We start from the raw sequence: 17,076 nt of genomic DNA, 5'->3' as shown, positions 1-17,076 counted from the left end.
ACAAGTACATCAAAGACTTCTGCAGTTATATGGTCAGGCTCACAGTTAGGACATCAGCAGATTGTGTGACAAGCTAACTATTTGGAGTCAGGTTTTATAAATTTTGCTTAAAGTATAAGTTCAGTCAGAATTTTATTAAAGACCTTTTATCAAATAAGGCAAAATATGATTTAGAGACCATTGTTTTGGATAAAACAAATTTTAACCAGGAGAGAAATATAATTTTTCTTCTAATTCTTAAAAAAAAAAAAAAACAAGAAACTAAGCAAGAAAATCTGGAACACATCTTATTTCAAAAGGGGGGGGGGATTTATGGGGGCAATTTCTCCCTATGCTTCCTCCCCAAAGTAATGGGGCCTGTGCATGTTTAAAATTTCTCACAAAACCTGTTTTAAATTTTTATTCAGGTGCTATCAGTGCAATCCTAAACACAGTTACATCCTTCTAGGGTCGCTGACTTCCATGGGCTTGGAGGGTATAACTCTGCTTTGGACTGCACTGCGAGTCTTCAGCCAATCTGAAGAGCACAAAAGAGTAAAGAAACACCAGTCAGGATAAAAATTTGATCACATTGAGAGGAGTGCCAGACATCTTCCCAGATGTGTACAGGTATATGTGCATTTTGAAGGGTCTAAAAAGAGCAGTTGCTGCAAACTGAAAGCTCACTCATCACATTTTTGGGCCACCAACTTAATCCTCTCCACAGCTGAGCTTCAGGGAAACAATTCTGCTAGTTTGCAGTAAAAGCTGGTTATTCACAGTGCTAATTGCCTATGGTTTCTTAACATGACAAATCCCTTCTGATCACCCCTGCCCCCCCATAAATCATTTTCTAGTCAGCCCAATTAAGCAAAGAGTCAGTACATGTAAGGCACAACCTTTGTTGAAACCCATGCATGGTAAATAGGTACAGATCTGTACATGTCTGGCAGAAAAGGCCATAGGTCTCAGCAAGTGATGCAGAAAGTGCAAACCTTTCATGTGCTTGATGCTCCATTGTATTAACTTGGGAACAATAAGGTTGACCCAGAACTAGGCAATCATGCCAAAAAAGCACATGGTGGCCATGCTCCTGAAGCCACCAGCTCATGCTTCAGCTCTCTGTTTTTCCAGTATCTAAAACTGCTCCCAATCAAGTAGGCAACTTACTCTTTGGGCAGCTTTCCATCCCCAACACAAACACACCAAGAAAAAGCAATCCCCCTCCTCCCATGGCTTCATTACAACAACCTTATGTTCTGTGGTCCAGAAGAAGGAAAAACTTCAGTGAGATTACTGCTGACATTTGCTTGTTTCTGAATAAGGTGGGATGCTGGGACATGGATCCATGAGTGGCACCACCTATAGGATGTAGCATGCCTCCTGGGCTTGTATTTTACAAATGAGGATAATTCACAGTGTCCTTGACTTGCATCCTGCTTGCTCAGGCTTTCGTGTCATGCAGAAGAATATAATTCCTACAAGCCTCCTTCCACTGTGGCACATGGTCATCATTCTTTGATTACCTTTTTATGATTTCCAGGGGAGAAGAAACTGAATAAATGTATTCAAAACCCTTGTTTGATTTTCTTCAACATCTAAACAAGTGTCAGTATGATTAAACTATGGGCTGTATCTCAGATAAAGCAGCAGGGTTTATCAAGCACTCTTTTACTGCAAATGAAAGGGCACAAGGTCCCTACGGGAACAGCTCCAGCTCTGAGTTCAGGGGCAGATTGTCCATTATGGCTATCAGGACTTCTCCCAATGGGTTAATGGGATCAGCCCAATGGAAGAAGGCAGAGCCTAATTCCACACTTTGCCCAGAAAGAGGCACCTGGTTGACTGGGCAGGCAGGATGCTTCTTCCTCTCTCCTTCCCTCTTTTAGGGGGCAGATCCATTTATCCTTCCCAGCCCACTCCAGTTTGAGCTAGTGTCTTCTGCCTGGTGGCTTGTACCTTATAGGCTGTTCTACATGAGAATACTTGGTTGTAGAATGGTAGATTCCCCAATCTAAAATCTGGGAAGCTAAGCAGGGTTGATACTTGGATAGGAGACCACCTCAAAAGACTCTGCAGAGGAAGGCAATGGCAAATCACCTCAGCTTCTCACTTGCCTTAAAATCATGTTGCTGGGGTTGTCAAAATCAGTTGTGCCTTGATAGGACACATACAAACATAAACAGTAGCTCAGCACCCATCTTCTCCTATCTAGTCCCAATGATGAAATGGCCTCACTTTGATTTCCTAGCTGGAGAGGCTCTGTCTATTATTCCGTCTTTGCAACAGCCCTGAGAGTAGAATCAATGTATATCTGACATTTCTGACAGTACATCTGTGAGGCCCACCAATCATTCATTGTTTTGAAGACAGTAAGGGAAAAGAAATTGCAGTTAAGTGGCATACTTCACTTGGCTGCAGTGAGGAAGAATCAGTGATGATGGGCAGGTAGCCAGATGAAATGGAGGACAAGGCTCTTGGACACAGAGAGAATGTTGACAGGAACAAGCAAGGAATGGAAACAGCACCAGGTGAAGCCCTCATTGCTATACAAACATAGAAGATATGGGAGCATTGTGCTCCTAGAAAACAAGAGAAGAGCTGACAGGGGCTTCACACAACTTTCATGAAATTGGAGTTGATGCTGTGGAAGTTTTTGGTGTTGAATTTGTACATTCTGTTAGGAGTTTTCCTTATGTCTTTGGGTATCAACATCAAGTAACTTGTCATTCTTATGTCTGTGTCCTTAAAGTGCTATGTGAAGCTGTCAAACCCCTGTGTGATTGTATTGTCCTTCAATCTTAATCCTGCATGATTTTCCATGGTTGAATTCCCATTAGAAGTTGGATCCAGAGTAATGTCTTCAGACTTACTGTTAACACTGCCATTGATCCTCTGGGAACTTTAAAGAATACCACGACTCTGACCCTACATTGTAAGGAACAAATACTGGCTGTTCTCAGCAGCTCTGGCTGCCTGAACAGCCTAATTAACACTTCATCAAATGGGTCTGGTTGTCCCATCTGTAGAAATTCTCTTGCACCTGTACTGCTCTCTGGTTCAGTCCTCCACTCTGCAGTCAACCAGCATAGACAGTACTAAGAAAGAAAAGGAGACACTATATTCCCCCCACCCCAGGCATCTGTGCTACTTCAGATAGAAAAATATTTGTCTCAACTCCACTAGTCATTTTGTATTTTAGTAGCCAGTTCAGAAGACTGAAGATTCATGACCCTGACTGAACAGGTACAAGAGTCCACTTTAATTTTTAAATACATACTGGGATTTTTCTTTCAAAACAACAGCAACTAGGTACCGTAAGAAAACAACAAAGGCTGAGCAGCCAGTAGGATCTGTCTAAGTAGGATAGAGAGTTTGATGCCATCATGCAAAACATGAAAAAATGTGGGATTGCAAGGTAAGAATGTTAGACAGTATGACCACCAGCAAGTTGAAGCTCTTTAGGTTGCTCAGGCTCAGTGATTAATGTACCTCCAAAAGTCTTTATAGGATATTAAAATTTTATGCTATAATCAAAGGAGGAAATGTTGATACATTTACAGTTTCTTTCATCAGCTCTGGACAGAAGCATGCAAGCTTAATTGTGACCTGCCAAACTAAGACTGTCTACTTTAATTCCCACTGTAGTTCCTTCCCATGGCCAAATAGTGTGTATCTAACTCAACCCTAACAGGTGCCAGCCTGGCATTATTTGAATTAGCTCTGAAGATGGCTAAAACAGGGATTCATCCAGTCTACTCCTGTTTCATTTCCTGCTATAGGCTAACATGGCTGTCCACCTCCCCAGGGAGTCTGTCCTCCTTGGTCTGCTTCCTTACGAGGAGTATGTCACAATTCCATAGTAGTTCCATAATTCCATAGATGCCAGCTGCAGGATCCAACTTTCTCAAAACATTGGCTTTTTGAGGAGGATCTTTTTATTTATTATTTTTGGTGGCCCAGGGCTGCTTATTGGTGTGCAGACTTTTTGGAAGATGTTTGGGCAGTGTTTAGTGATACTTTAGAAACCAGAATAGCAGCTGAGTGAGGTGGCAGATAATCTGAGGGGAGGGCTTCAGTGCCTAGAATACTTTATTCCTACGCTCCTCCTCCTCAGAGAATCCTAGTGTTGAAGGGGTCTTACAGGTCCAACTCCTTGCTCAGTATTGCAGATAATACAAAGCTAGAGCATCCCCAGAAAATGACTGTCCAGCCTGTGATCACTAAATATGTCAAGCTATTCTTTCTAATCCATAATCTTCAACCAATTTTAGCTCACCTATAACTTTAACACATTAAATCTGGCTTTCTTCCACTTAACAGCCCTTCAGGTATCAGAAGAATATGAGAATTGATGGAGAAAAAACATATAAAACATTGAGAGCAATAATGTCACATAATTCAGATTTTGTTCTTACAGAATTAGGGTTATCTAGATTTGAATTATGATTTTAAATCACTTTAAAGCCATTTGCCCAGTCCTGACTTGCAATATATCCCTGCTGATGTCAGAAGGAGCTGTTTCAGACTGTTCAGAGATCCAGATAGTTTGCTGGAATTCAATCCTACTGCACACTGAGGGTTACTTCCAAGTCAACATGGGCAAGATCAGAATGCAAAAACTTAAAAATCAGCTACAACTCACCCCACCAGCCTCTCCTCAAAGCTAAACAAACTCAATACTTCTAGCCTTTCTTATTCATATTGAGAATGTCTTTTAGTCCCTTTGCCACCTTCACAGTTTGCCCCTGAATCTCTTCCAATGCATTAACATTCTTCCTGGACAGTGGTTCCCAGAAGGTATGGCCTTATCAGTTCCTGGTAGAGTTGCCTGATTTGTTTCCGAGCCTGGGAGCCATCACTTTTGTGGATGCAGCATAAAATGTCCCAGGTCATACGTTTCACAGCATTGCATAGCTGGCTCATAGTCAATTATTTATACCCATTTGTTATCCCCGAATCTGCCTCTGAAGTGCTGCTTCTGCTGTGTTGGAATTATACCTATGACTTCCCTTACATGTTTGCACTTGGTTTTTCTATCTTACATTTGTATTCCTTCCTTCCTGGGATGTTTAAAAACAATGGTACAAACCATCTGGAAGTAGTTCCTGACAGTTAGAGCAGTTTCTCAGTGGAACAGGCTTCCTCGGGAGGTGGTGGGTTCTCCATCTTTGGGAATTTTTAAACAGAGGCTGGACAGCCATCTGACAGAGAGGCTGATTCTGTGAAGGCTCAAGGGGGTGGCAGGTTACAGTGGATGAGCGATTGGGATGTGAATGTCCTGCATGGTGCAGGGGGTTGGACTAGATGACCCAGGAGGTCCCTTCCAACTCTATGATTCTATGATTCATGGCAAGCATGTGCATTGTCCTCTCTCCTTATAGTTGGTCACTGCAACTTAGAGCTTTTTCATTCCAGCATAAATGGAATATAGGAATTATTAATAGAAAAAAAGGTTCCCAAGGTGGAAGTTTGAATGAAATAATCACTAATTGTTCAGAAAACTATGATTCCGCCAAATATTTAAGACTTTTGACGGGAAATATCATGGAGAGGGAAAGACCAGGAGAAATACAATAGGGTGATCCCGTGACAAAGGGTCATGGGAACACTGTTGCAATGGACCTTGTAACCTTAGCACTTTTGGCCTACAATGTCATAATCCTGGTCTTTCCAGTAGCAGAACATATACTGGAAATCAAAAACAGAGATGATAAGAAAGTAGTCTGTACAGCCCAAACTACTGATGCCCAAATAGCTTCTGTCAATAAGTGTGCGGCAAACATGGCATTCCCTTTTCCTGCATCATCATTAGTAGAGTAGCCACACCTACAGAGTCTTTCACTGCCATGCAACAGTTAAAAGTACAGGAGCACCTGGAGATTGAAGCATTCGGTTTTCTGACTCCCAGCATTGTTTGCCATGAACCACATCACTCACCCATCCAAGAGGGACACAACGTTCTTCTTAGGCCTCCCAATGTTGGGTCCATACACGCTGGCTCGAGAATAAGTGCGGATCAGCTGCAGCAGACTCTTCAGCTGCATGTAATCCTTGCCCAACTGGGTGCCATTTACTGCTCGCCCTGTCAGGGCTCGATAATTATTTGGCTCTGCAAGCAAACAGAGACATGCATTTAGTAGCATCTCAGAGCCAAATGAGATGTAGCAGCCATAGATCCAACTGGTGGCTGCCAACCCCATAGAGAAGACTTTGTGACTTTAAAATGCCACAAGGGCCTGATCCTGACTGAGGCATGAGGGAAGCGATTTCAGCACTTAAAAAGGCACAATGGAAGGTGGCGGAATCCCCTGGTACCAATGCGCTATGGCTTCAATCTCATGGCATTCTAAATGGCCAAATTCTTCTCTAAAAGGGTGCTGGTGGTTTTGATTTAAACGTCTGTGTTTTTCTTTCTAACCATTTTGGTTCACCTTCACCAGCTTGGAGATGGAGCTTTATTGGTTCTTTTTTTTGTCTGGAGCGTTGAAATCTTCTGTCCAAGATATGTGTTTCTTCTTTTCCATGATTCTCAAAATAGTGGCCTTTTTGTGGCCTATGATGCCATTTGCTGGTGGGTCCCAGTGACTGTTAGTTGCTGAGGAGCCCCCATTGCAAGTTGCTCCCAGCGTAGGACTTAAACTGACCACAGAAACCCTTATTATTCTCCCTCCCTTCACCACTTCAGCCCCACTCACCATTGCCTAGTTCCCAGGAGATGTTGTATTTCTTGCTCGCACTGTACTTGAGCAGGCTGAGGGCATTGGAGCTGTTCCAAGAATTGTTGGGATTCCGTCGCAGAGCATTCAATGCAAAGATGAGGTGGAGGCCAGAGCAGTCAGCAAAGTTATAGAGTTTGTCTAGAGACCTGGCTGGGAAGAAACAAAACCAGCCTGAAACTCATGTAAAGAACCTCAGAGAGTAACTCTCAGGACCATTCCGCACCCAGAAAATAAAGTGAAAAGCTTACCTTTTGCTGACACATATTTTTGGCATTTTACATGACTTCGTCAGCATTCAGTGTCCCAGCAGCAAACTGGCAGCTACATCCTTCATTTTAAAGTGCTATTTGGGAAATCCACAAAAGTGGATTCCCCCAGCCATGTAGCACAAGCAAGAGAGCAATCAGCAAACACATGCTAAGGAACACTGTGGAGGCGAAGAAGCACTATCTCCACCTCCAGTGCCCGCCCTTGCACCCACTTCCCTCTCCCTTCTCCTGGGGATGGGGCTTTTTTTTTTTTTTTGAAGCAAACTGTCTGGAGCAATGAATATGCATGAACTCATCCAGGCAGTGCTGAAAATACCCTTTTCCCCACCAGTTAACACACAAAGCATACCTCTCTAACCCTCTAATCAGATGCATAGGTATAGCAATTGAGAAGTTTGACTTTAAAAAAATTAGTTTGCTTTGCGGTTCCTTTAAACAGGGAGAAAGGTGATTGGCTGCCTGGCTTGATTGACAGGTGGAAGAGAGTCGCATGTATAGTGCATTCCTCTCCTCCGCCATTTCAAGCAAGCATGCAGAGTGCCAAGAAGTGCAAGAAGGTGGCAGAGTAGAGCAAGAGAGCCAGGAGTTGAGGAATGGCTGGAGGTGCATTATTTTTTAGCATTATGCCATGGTGCTGGAGTAACTCTATTTTTTTTCAATGTGTGGAATGGGTCCCATTATCGCCTTTCCTTTGAGTGGCAAGAAAAAAAAACATACCAACTATATCCAAATGACACACATTCTTGGGAGCCTTCAAAATGCAATGATACCTTTAGATTTTCACCAGTGCTCCCCTTCTCAACATGGTGAAATGATGGACCCTAAGAAGGCACACTCAAAAGCTATTCAGGCTGCTTTGTGTTTTTTTCCCTTTATGGATGTCTGTTTCATGTCTTTAATGGATGCAAGGTTTATCTGTCTTTTTATCTGTCATTCCTGCTCCCTTCCTCCAGTGAGCGCAGAGCCGAGTACAACCTTCTTACCATGAGCTAGATTAGACTACGAGAAGACTGACTGCCTCAAGGCATCCTCTGAGATTCATAGCAGAGTGGGGATTTGAACCTAAGTCTCTCAGGTCCAGAAGCAAACTACTGCAGCTGAAAAGAAATGCTTTCTACCAATTCAGCCCACTCCTATAAAATGGCCTCTTGCCCTATTACAGTTGACCTGACTACCTGGATCCACGTGACATTAACATAAAGACTAGACTACTGTAAGACACTGTACATGGTCTTCCCTCAAAATCAACTACAAAGCCTCAGATGGTCCCCTACTTCCTGCATAATTCTATCATTTCATTCCTCCATCCTCAAATTTTATTATGTGTTTTCCCCTAAAATTATTTGTTGGATGTGCAGTCTCCCTTCCTGTGTACAGCTAGCCACAGAGTATTCATCCATCCTCATTTAATAACTATAAATAATGACATAGCTATAACTTAGAGCAGCCTTTTTCAACCTATTCATGTTTTGAGGAACCCCAGAAGTTATGTTAGTTGGCCACACCTCCCTGCCACACCCCAAGGAAGTGACATGTCACTGTGACATCACCACCTGCATTAACAGACAGGCTCAAGGAGGACTAAGGGGGACAGTCAGATTGGCAGGGGGGCAGGAGGGGGTTTAAGGTGAGAGTAGATGTGGAGTTCCCTACCTTGTGGCTGAGTCCACTAAGGCAGGAGGGGAAAGGCCACAGAACCTCTCCAGAGGTCCTGTGGACCCCCAGGTGTCCATGGGCCCCTGGTTGGGAATCCAGGCCTTAGAGAATGGCTACCACTCACTCATGTTAGGCTACTGATACTAGATTGCATTTACAAAATTATTCATCTAGATATATAATGTGTTTGTTTTTTTAGTCTTTGTGAGCCTCCTGGGGCAGCATCCTAACAGCTTGGTGCTTTTGCTTAATAAGTTTCTTTCTATAGCAGTGCGCATGATTGAAGAGAATGCAGCCAATATCCTCCAGGGAGCACTGGAGGAGATGCATATTTAGCATAGTTAGAATAGAAACTTGCTGTTGCTTTTCAAATAGTCTCCTCCTATGTCCTGACTGGTTCAATCTGAGACTTCCTGCTTGCCTCCAGAACTGAACAGCCTGAATGAACAGAACAGACAGACTGTTAGGACTAATCCTCTTTCTCCACTTTCTCTTCATCATAAAACTATTTTATTCTTTTAAGCATCCTGTTGCTTTGCCCCTCTCTGCATATTTATACTCTGTCAAAACTCAGACGGCCGAATTTTCAGACAACTCGCTGAAAAGTAGTGATACATGCACTTAAACAGGCTAAGGCTGGTTAATAAACAACTGGAATACAATGAAGATGGCCACCTCTGGGTATGAAAAATACATGGAAATTTTGAGGGTGAAGCCCAGGGAGAATAGGGTCTGGAGAGGGGACGGACCTCAAGAGTACAAGGCCATAGAATCCACCTTCCAAGACAGCCATTTTCTTCAGGGGAACCGACTGAGATCTCTAGCCCTCCCCCCTTCCCCAGGGTTGACAACACTATTGGTTTTTTTTTTTTTTTTAAATATGCTTGGAATTGGACGAGCTGAGCCTACTCTGTACATCTGTTTCTTTCTACGTACGGTGCTCTGGCTACTTCGGGAGGACTGCCACTGTGACACATAGTTCTTAATTTGCAAAGCACTTTATAGTCCAAAGAGCTCTGTGAGGTAAAAATTATTATTCCCATTTTTCAGACATGCATCTGAGGCTAAGAGTGAATGGCCAAGGGCATATGGACACAATCCTCCAGGAAGGACCTGGGGGTCCCCCGGAACTACAGTTCATCTTCACACTACAGAGATTAGCTCCCCTGGGGGAAATGGATGCTTGAGAGGGTGAACTCTGTGGCATCATCCCACCCCACCCCCCCAAGATCCCTGTTCTCCCCAAGCTGCATCCCCAAATCTTGAAACCCTCTGTCCCTCCCCCACTGGTCATCAGGATGGGCCTGGCAAGGGCTAGGCCAGGGCACAATGCCTGGTGGGCTGTTGTCTTGAGAGCTGCTGATGGCTAGGTGAAAGCAGAGTGAAGTCCTAGCTGCTTTGCCACTGCCACAGAAACCTCTTAGCCCTAACTCTTCATTTAGCAGTGGTGGTCAGTCAGTGCCAGCTCTCCTGGTGTCACCTCCCACACTGCGGCCATATGGCAGTAGCCACAGGTGCTAGAACTGGAAATGGGGTATGGAGATCTGCCAGAGATCCAGCGGATATGAGATAACCAAGATCAGTTCCCCTAGACACAATGGCTGATTTGGAGGATAGACTTTACGGTATTATACTCCCTTGTGGTCCCTCTCTTCCCCAGGTTCTACCCCCTAATCTTCAAAAATGTTCCCGCCCAGGCTTGGCAGAGGCAGTGAGTGAACAGATACCCACTGTTGACACTTCCAGCTGAATCTGAACTGAGTGCCCCAGCAATGCTGCTCACCCATTTTAACTTCCCCGTCTGCCCTCCCTGATAATGGCTGAAGGAAGATTTGAATCTGGTCTTCAGCATTCCATGCTATCTTCATTTGGCGCAAATTCTATTGATTATTAGTAATTTTTTCTAAATACGTAGTTTGGAATAGATGTGAATATAAACATTTTGGGGACATTGCAGATATTTTAAGAACTGAACATTTCCGTCATTTAAAAAATAGAAGCGGCACTAAGGTAACCCTGCCTGCTGTAAAACGGGCCTGCACACAGCAGGCAAGAGGTGGGAATCTCCAGGGTGAAAGGTCATGGATGCTAAATAGGCCCAGACGGCTGGTGGTTTCTTCTTTATGGGGCCAAAGACTGGGTCATCCCCTGAGGGAATCTGTTGTCTCTCAGGTCTCAGTCACTCCTTGTTACGTTGGGCTCCATTCCGTCCCGGTCACGCATTTTCTGGGGGGAACCCATGTTTTCATGAGTGCCTTGGGGCCTCCGGCTTGCATGTGTTTGTGTGTTAGCGCTGTCTGAGCCAGCTCCAGGTTTTGATGGAAAATCCTGAGGAGATTTTCCCAGCCAATTACATTATTGTTCTCTGAGAGTTCCATGTTTTCTGGGGTGAGGTGTGGGAGTGGGGAGGAGAGATGCTGCAAGCTTTAAGTGGAATCAGGTGCTGTTTCCCTGCAGGGAAGTCTGGAAAATGTCAGAGTCCTTTGAGTAACAGGTACTGGCAGATGAGCCCGGCACTTCCCACACAGAGAAACCTCCTCCTGGAATCCTGGAGGCTGGCCTTTGTCCCTGGAATGGGGTCTTTAGCTGGGTTAGAAATGCCAGCCAAATGTAGGAGAGCCAGCACTTGCTGGCAAACAGCAGGGATAAGAAGACATTTTCAGGACAAAATGGGACCAGGATGAATGCTTGGACTCCAGGAGCAACTGTATCAGTAATGACCAGGCCCACCTGCCTGGGGCTGGGAACCATATTCAAGGCTCAGAGGAGTCCACCTGTGAGTCCACAGGTGCCAAGGGAACATGTGTTGCCATGGTGACCGCTATTGTGTTTCTTAAGTAAGAAGTAGTGAAGCAAAGCAGGCAGGAGATGCGGGGAGAAGTCATATGCTTCCTGCACAGTGCCTGCTTGCCTCCTCCCCCTCCATTCCTCTGCTGATGGATTGCATCCATGCACTTCAGCACAAATTACCTTTCATTTTCCTTCCTAGAGGGAGCATCAGTGAGGCTACTCACTGATATAATCCATGCTTGCTAGAAAGCAGTTATTTGCTATAAGGATACTCCTAATTATGTTATCTCAACTGAGCCCTGGGTTTGTCAGTTCTTCACTTAGAGTACTTGTATCTTTACATGCTCTGAAGCAATGGAAGCCCTAGATCCTTTGCCCTTCTTCTTCATGCCTCACTGAAGGGTAAAATGAGCCTTCTGCGAGCCATGGTAGGTAAGATGGACAAGGAGACCAGTAGAGGAATGGAGCAGAAGGCACAGTGACTGCATCCCATCTTGGTACTTTAGAGCAGTGGTCCCCGACCTTTTTATCACTGAGGACCAGTCAACGCTTGACAATTTTACTGAGGCCCGGGGGGGGGGGGGGTAGTCTTAAGGGATGGCTGTTCAGACCTTAATGGCCGCTTTTAGCAAATAGCTTGGAGCCGCGACCCGATACCGCTCTATGAACCGGGGGTTGTGGATCACTGCTTTAGAGCATTTAGCAAAATAGATAAACACTTGGCAAGACAAAAGAAGGACTACCAAATGAGCAAAAAAATGGCCTCAATTGCTCTTGTGCTTTTAATGGCAACTTGATATACTCTAATTAGCAGACAATAATTTATTACCAAATGTGCAAATTTCACCTCACTTCTGAGTATTATGTTACTGTTAAAAGAAAGACCTTCAAGATCTTATTCCAAAGTTGTCAACTCTTTCATTCTACTACTCTTCAGATGCTGTTAGGGTTGATGGGCACAGTCTCATAAATGACCTCTTGCCTTTCTAAAAGTTGTACTGCACAAAAGGAAAAGTTGTACTGGAGACAGTTTCTTCCATCCCAGCAGATCTGGTACAGACAAAGGCAGACCAGGGCCTGGACCCATCAACCCCAGACTTGGACATGATTAATTATGAAAAAGTCTGTGTTCTTACTCCTCCAGAGTAAAAACCCTACATACAGCTATTATTTTTGATAGACTATAATGAATGTAAAAAAACAGGCAAGGTACCAACTGAAAACGAGGAAAACACTGTGTTCTCAATTACTAAAAGCTACATTAAACTGCTAAATTGTTTTTTTCCATCCCACTCAGGGTGGGGCCCTTTTGTAAAAGTTCAAAACTTTTGCAATGCACAGGACACTGTTTTTCCAGCCATTCAACCAAAGAAACATGTTGCCTGTGGAAATTTAATAGAATCTGCCTGTTCCCACTTGTTAGAAACCTCAGGATGCTTCCTGAGATACTTCTCGTCTGGAAATCCAAATGTTTCAGAGGCAAGCGTAGATGAAGCTGCTTGCAATTTTCTAGTGCTTTCCATGCATTCTCATAGATTAGGTTGCCAACCTATTCATGGGCTGTACTCATATATTTTTAACAGCAGCCTAACATATATAAATTTACAAGCCATGCTTTCCCCTGACATGAAAATATAGTGGTGAGTGACCTTTACTTGCATAATTTCTGCACATGGAGTTGCTGTTAAAGGTAGATGTTACAGTGAGAGAGGTAGACAACAAATGAAGTAAATACACAAACAAATGTAGCAGAAGGAAAGAGATGAGATGAGCCCACTAGCTGTCAGTCAGAGCAAGACAGTACTGGACTAAGTCAGGGGTCCCTAGCATGGTACCCCCCACACCCACCAACACCTTTCCTGGTGCCCCCACACACATGTGTTTTTTAGGAAATCACGGGGGTCAGGTGGTACTTTTGTCCAACAGGGCTCCTAACTGGCCATTGGAGATATTACTTTGGCCACAACTGCCATCACAGCACAAAGATCTTCACTGCATGACTGAAGGTAAGTTCTGTGTGAGCAAGAAAATATACATTTAAATAATATGTTCATTTTAAATGCCTCCTGCTAAGCAGAGCTTCTGCCTGAAATGGTGAAGAGTTACCATTGGAGTTATGCATAATCTCATTCCCTGATACTTTTTGGCTGGCTCCATCTCCTGTGGCAGCCATTTTGTGTCAGAATTCCAAAGTTGCCCACAGGTTCACAAAGGCTGAGGACCTCTGGGGACGGTCTGATTCAGTTATGAGGTAATGCCGTGTGCTTGTCAGATAGATCAAAAAATTTAGTTAATTAGTTTACAAATCTTAGGTAATGTATTCTGCCGTGTACCTCAGTGCATGTGTGCCTGTCTGCACAGGGCGAGATCTTCTTGGTGCTTTTAAAGAGTCTTGCATTGGCTTTTTTTCAGTGGTATTGGAATAACAAAGCAGGAAAATAAAATGCCATTACATAACATTGTCTGTCTGTTGACAAGGGGAGTCACTCACTGTGAACCACATGAATGCTGCTAAACAACTGTTTGGCTGTATTCTTGCAGATGCCAGAATGCTCCACCCAGTTGTCTCTGAGACACTCTCCAGTGTGTCTTGTGATTGTGCCACTGCAAACTTGCATCTGAGACTAGTGAGAGGAAAATGGTCTCTGGGGTGTTGTTAAATTAAATATTTAAAAGCAGGCGTTGATGCACAGTGTTGATGTCACTGACTGAGACAATAATCTCTAGAAATCTTAATTTATTTTCCTTGGCTTTGGGAATTTGCCATTGACACACAATTTAATATTAACAATGGCACTTCACACAGTCTATGGGAGAGAGAGAGCCAAGAAGATGTCATCAATCATGGGACAAGCTACAGGGGGAAAGGAGGAGATGGGGGATGGGGTGGAATACAGAACCAGTATGATTCAGTGGATAATCTGGACACTAGAAGTTCTGGGTTCCGCTATAATAGCAACAGCAATAACAATAATGATGTAACCCCATGGTTTTGTGACATGAAAGTTAGATTATTGCAATGCTGGGTAGCACTTGGAGATCTCCCATTATTACAATAGAGCTCCAGATGACCAAGGTGAGTTCCCTTGGCAAAAATGGCTGCTTTGGAAGATGGATTCTATGACATTATACCCTGCTACAGTTACTCTCCTCCCTCAATCCCATCTTCCCCAAGCTCCATCCTCAAATCTCCAAGTATTTCCCAACCCTGACAGGCAACCCGATGCAATGCATTCTATCTGGCACTGCCCTAAAATACAACTTGGAAACAACAACTGGTCTAGAATGTGGCAGCCAACTACTGCCAAGAGCTAGCCATGCGGAGCATATGTTGCCCGTGCTGAAACAGTTACATTGGCTGCCAGTCTGTTTCTTATTCAAGCTGCTGGTTATAGTTTTTTAAGCCCTTCATGGCCTGGGATCTCCATATTTGAAGGGCCATTATTTCCATGTGTTCCTGCACACCAGTTATGGCCATCAGGCTGCCAGTGGTTGGCTAACCCACCACTTGGGGTGACCCATCTAGCATCAACCACACTTTAGGACTTTTCCTTCCAGTTTGGTGTAGCGGTTAGCAGTGCGGAGTTCTAATATGGTATGCTGGGTTCGATTCTGCACTCCCCCACATGCAGCCAGCTGGGTGACCTTGGGCTCGCCATGGCACTGATAAAGCTGTCCTGATTGAGCAGTAATATCAGAGCTCTCTAAGCCTCACCCACCTCACAGGGTGTCTGTTGTGGGGAGAGGAAAGGGAAGGCAACTATAAGCCACTTTGAGCCTCCTTCAGGTAGAGAAAAGCAACATATAAGAACCAATTCTTCTTCTTCTTCTTCTTCTTCTGCCTTCCTTCCTTCCTTCGATTTCTACACCATTACTCTCGGCCAGGTCGGCTCATGGTAGTTCACAATAAAAATATTAAAAAACATTAAAACCCCCAATACAATTGGGGCAGTATAATTGTACTATTGAATGAGTCCCCTGAAGAGGTGAGGGGGCCCTCCTTAGAGAGCTTCACAATGTGCCGCAAAGCCTGTGTTTGGCAGGGCTTCTCTCTTTTGCGGGGAGGGGAAGATATTTAATAATTGTTATTTTATTTTTGTTTTTAAGCTGAAAATGTTTATTATTATAAGGTACCCTGAAATATGAGGAAAGGTAGGATATAAATGTTTTGATAAATAAATGAGAAAGTGAGTGTTAAGTATGCTGAACTCTTAGAATACTAAATGATAGTTATAAAAATAATATTTTCTCTTCTAGCCCCACATGAAGATGAAAGCTTTGTCAGGTTGCCAAGGATACCAAGGCTGCAAGCTTAAGCACACTTGCTAGGATGTAATTCCCATTGAACTCAATGGGATTTACTTTTGAATGTGCAGGTGTAGGACTGTGCTGTAAATGATTTGAGGCTGGAGACAGATAACAGTTTTTAAGACAGCTGAAAATGGTTGGAAAAGGGATCAGTTTCCCATCATGTATTCAATGGTTTGTTCTGTCTCGCTGTCATCTCTAGTCAAACAGGTTTTCTAAGAAGTAGGACAACCGGCAGAACTTGTTTACCAAAGATGAAAGTCAGACTGAGATGTTCACCATGACAGGAAATTTCTCCTTCAGACTGTCTTCCACTCATTGAAAGGGGGAAGGAAATATCTGTCTTCAGCATTAGACATGTTTGGAGGGAACCTCAGGGCTTTTGCAGCCTCGTTGCTAAATTCCATGAAAAATATCCCATAAGAACTCTTTCAGGAACTGAGCTCACAGCAAAAGTAAGTTCATGCAACTCAAGAATTCCCATACAGCAGAGGTCTGTAGGTAATAAAATAGTCTATATTTAATGCATTACCTAGGCTTCTAGTCAACTGCATTGTAGATGCACAATTGGAAGCAGGACGCATTCTATTATAACCAAGAACCCTCAATCTTCTCAGGTTGTGGTGTTTACTAAGATCCGACATTACAAAGAACAACTAAAATGGGAATGCAAGAGATGATTCTGTAGCTAATTAAACCCACCAAGGAGATCTGTGAGCTCCAGCAATTTTCTATTGGTGAGTTACATAAATTCTGATTGCATTTATTGGGGGGGGGGTCAAATTATCCTCCTCTATTATAGCAGCATTAACTATAACAGGAATGGGTGAGAATGGAGCCTGCACATACCCATTCTTGTTGTCCTCACTAATGCTTCACCCTCTACCACCACTCCTTCCCCTTCCCTCTGTCACATGAGCACAAAAGCACAGTGGGCCAGTAATCATGGCACCCCCCAGCAGTCCAGACCCGACTCCTTTCCCTCAGTGTCCATTTTAGCCCAACTGGACTGGGAAAGAGAAAAAGGCCCAATTGGGAGGGATGATGGCACAGAGCAATGAGCAGCCACCTGCCATGTGGAAAGTACAACTTAGCCCTGCCTCCTTCCTGTATCAGCCACATAAAAAACATTCAGGTAGACATTCCACCCATAGCAACTATCCCATAGTTCCCCACTTGAAATGGGTCAATGAGGGTTAATTTTTCATCAGTTTAAAGAGTGAAGCAACAGGAAGCCCAAAAGTCATGCTCAGCATGGGGATGATGTTGTGTGGATGTTCCCTTTAACTGCAGGGGCTTCCTGCTCTCCATACTGGGAAGATTTCCACCAAGAACGACATTTTATGTCAGGA

The 17,076-nt window shown here is 43.9% G+C and overlaps 1 protein-coding gene across 1 annotated transcript in view; it reads right to left on the bottom strand.

The window, feature by feature from the left end:
- HPSE2 (heparanase 2 (inactive)) overlaps positions 1 to 17,076 on the bottom strand; it is a 134,023-nt gene that overhangs the window by 36,223 nt on the left and 80,724 nt on the right. Inside the window, exons 4-5 of the mRNA XM_077349407.1 lie at positions 6,678 to 6,851; positions 5,920 to 6,091 (exon numbers count right to left, since the gene is read on the bottom strand). Coding sequence (XP_077205522.1) covers positions 5,920 to 6,091; positions 6,678 to 6,851 — 346 coding nt within the window. The remainder of the gene's footprint in view (positions 1 to 5,919; positions 6,092 to 6,677; positions 6,852 to 17,076) is intronic.

This window comes from Paroedura picta, chromosome 8 (genome assembly GCF_049243985.1).
Source record: "Paroedura picta isolate Pp20150507F chromosome 8, Ppicta_v3.0, whole genome shotgun sequence".
Taxonomy (NCBI): Eukaryota; Metazoa; Chordata; class Lepidosauria; order Squamata; family Gekkonidae; genus Paroedura; species Paroedura picta.
Note: the sequence above shows the minus strand (reverse complement) of the source record. Positions and strands in the feature narration are given on the sequence as shown.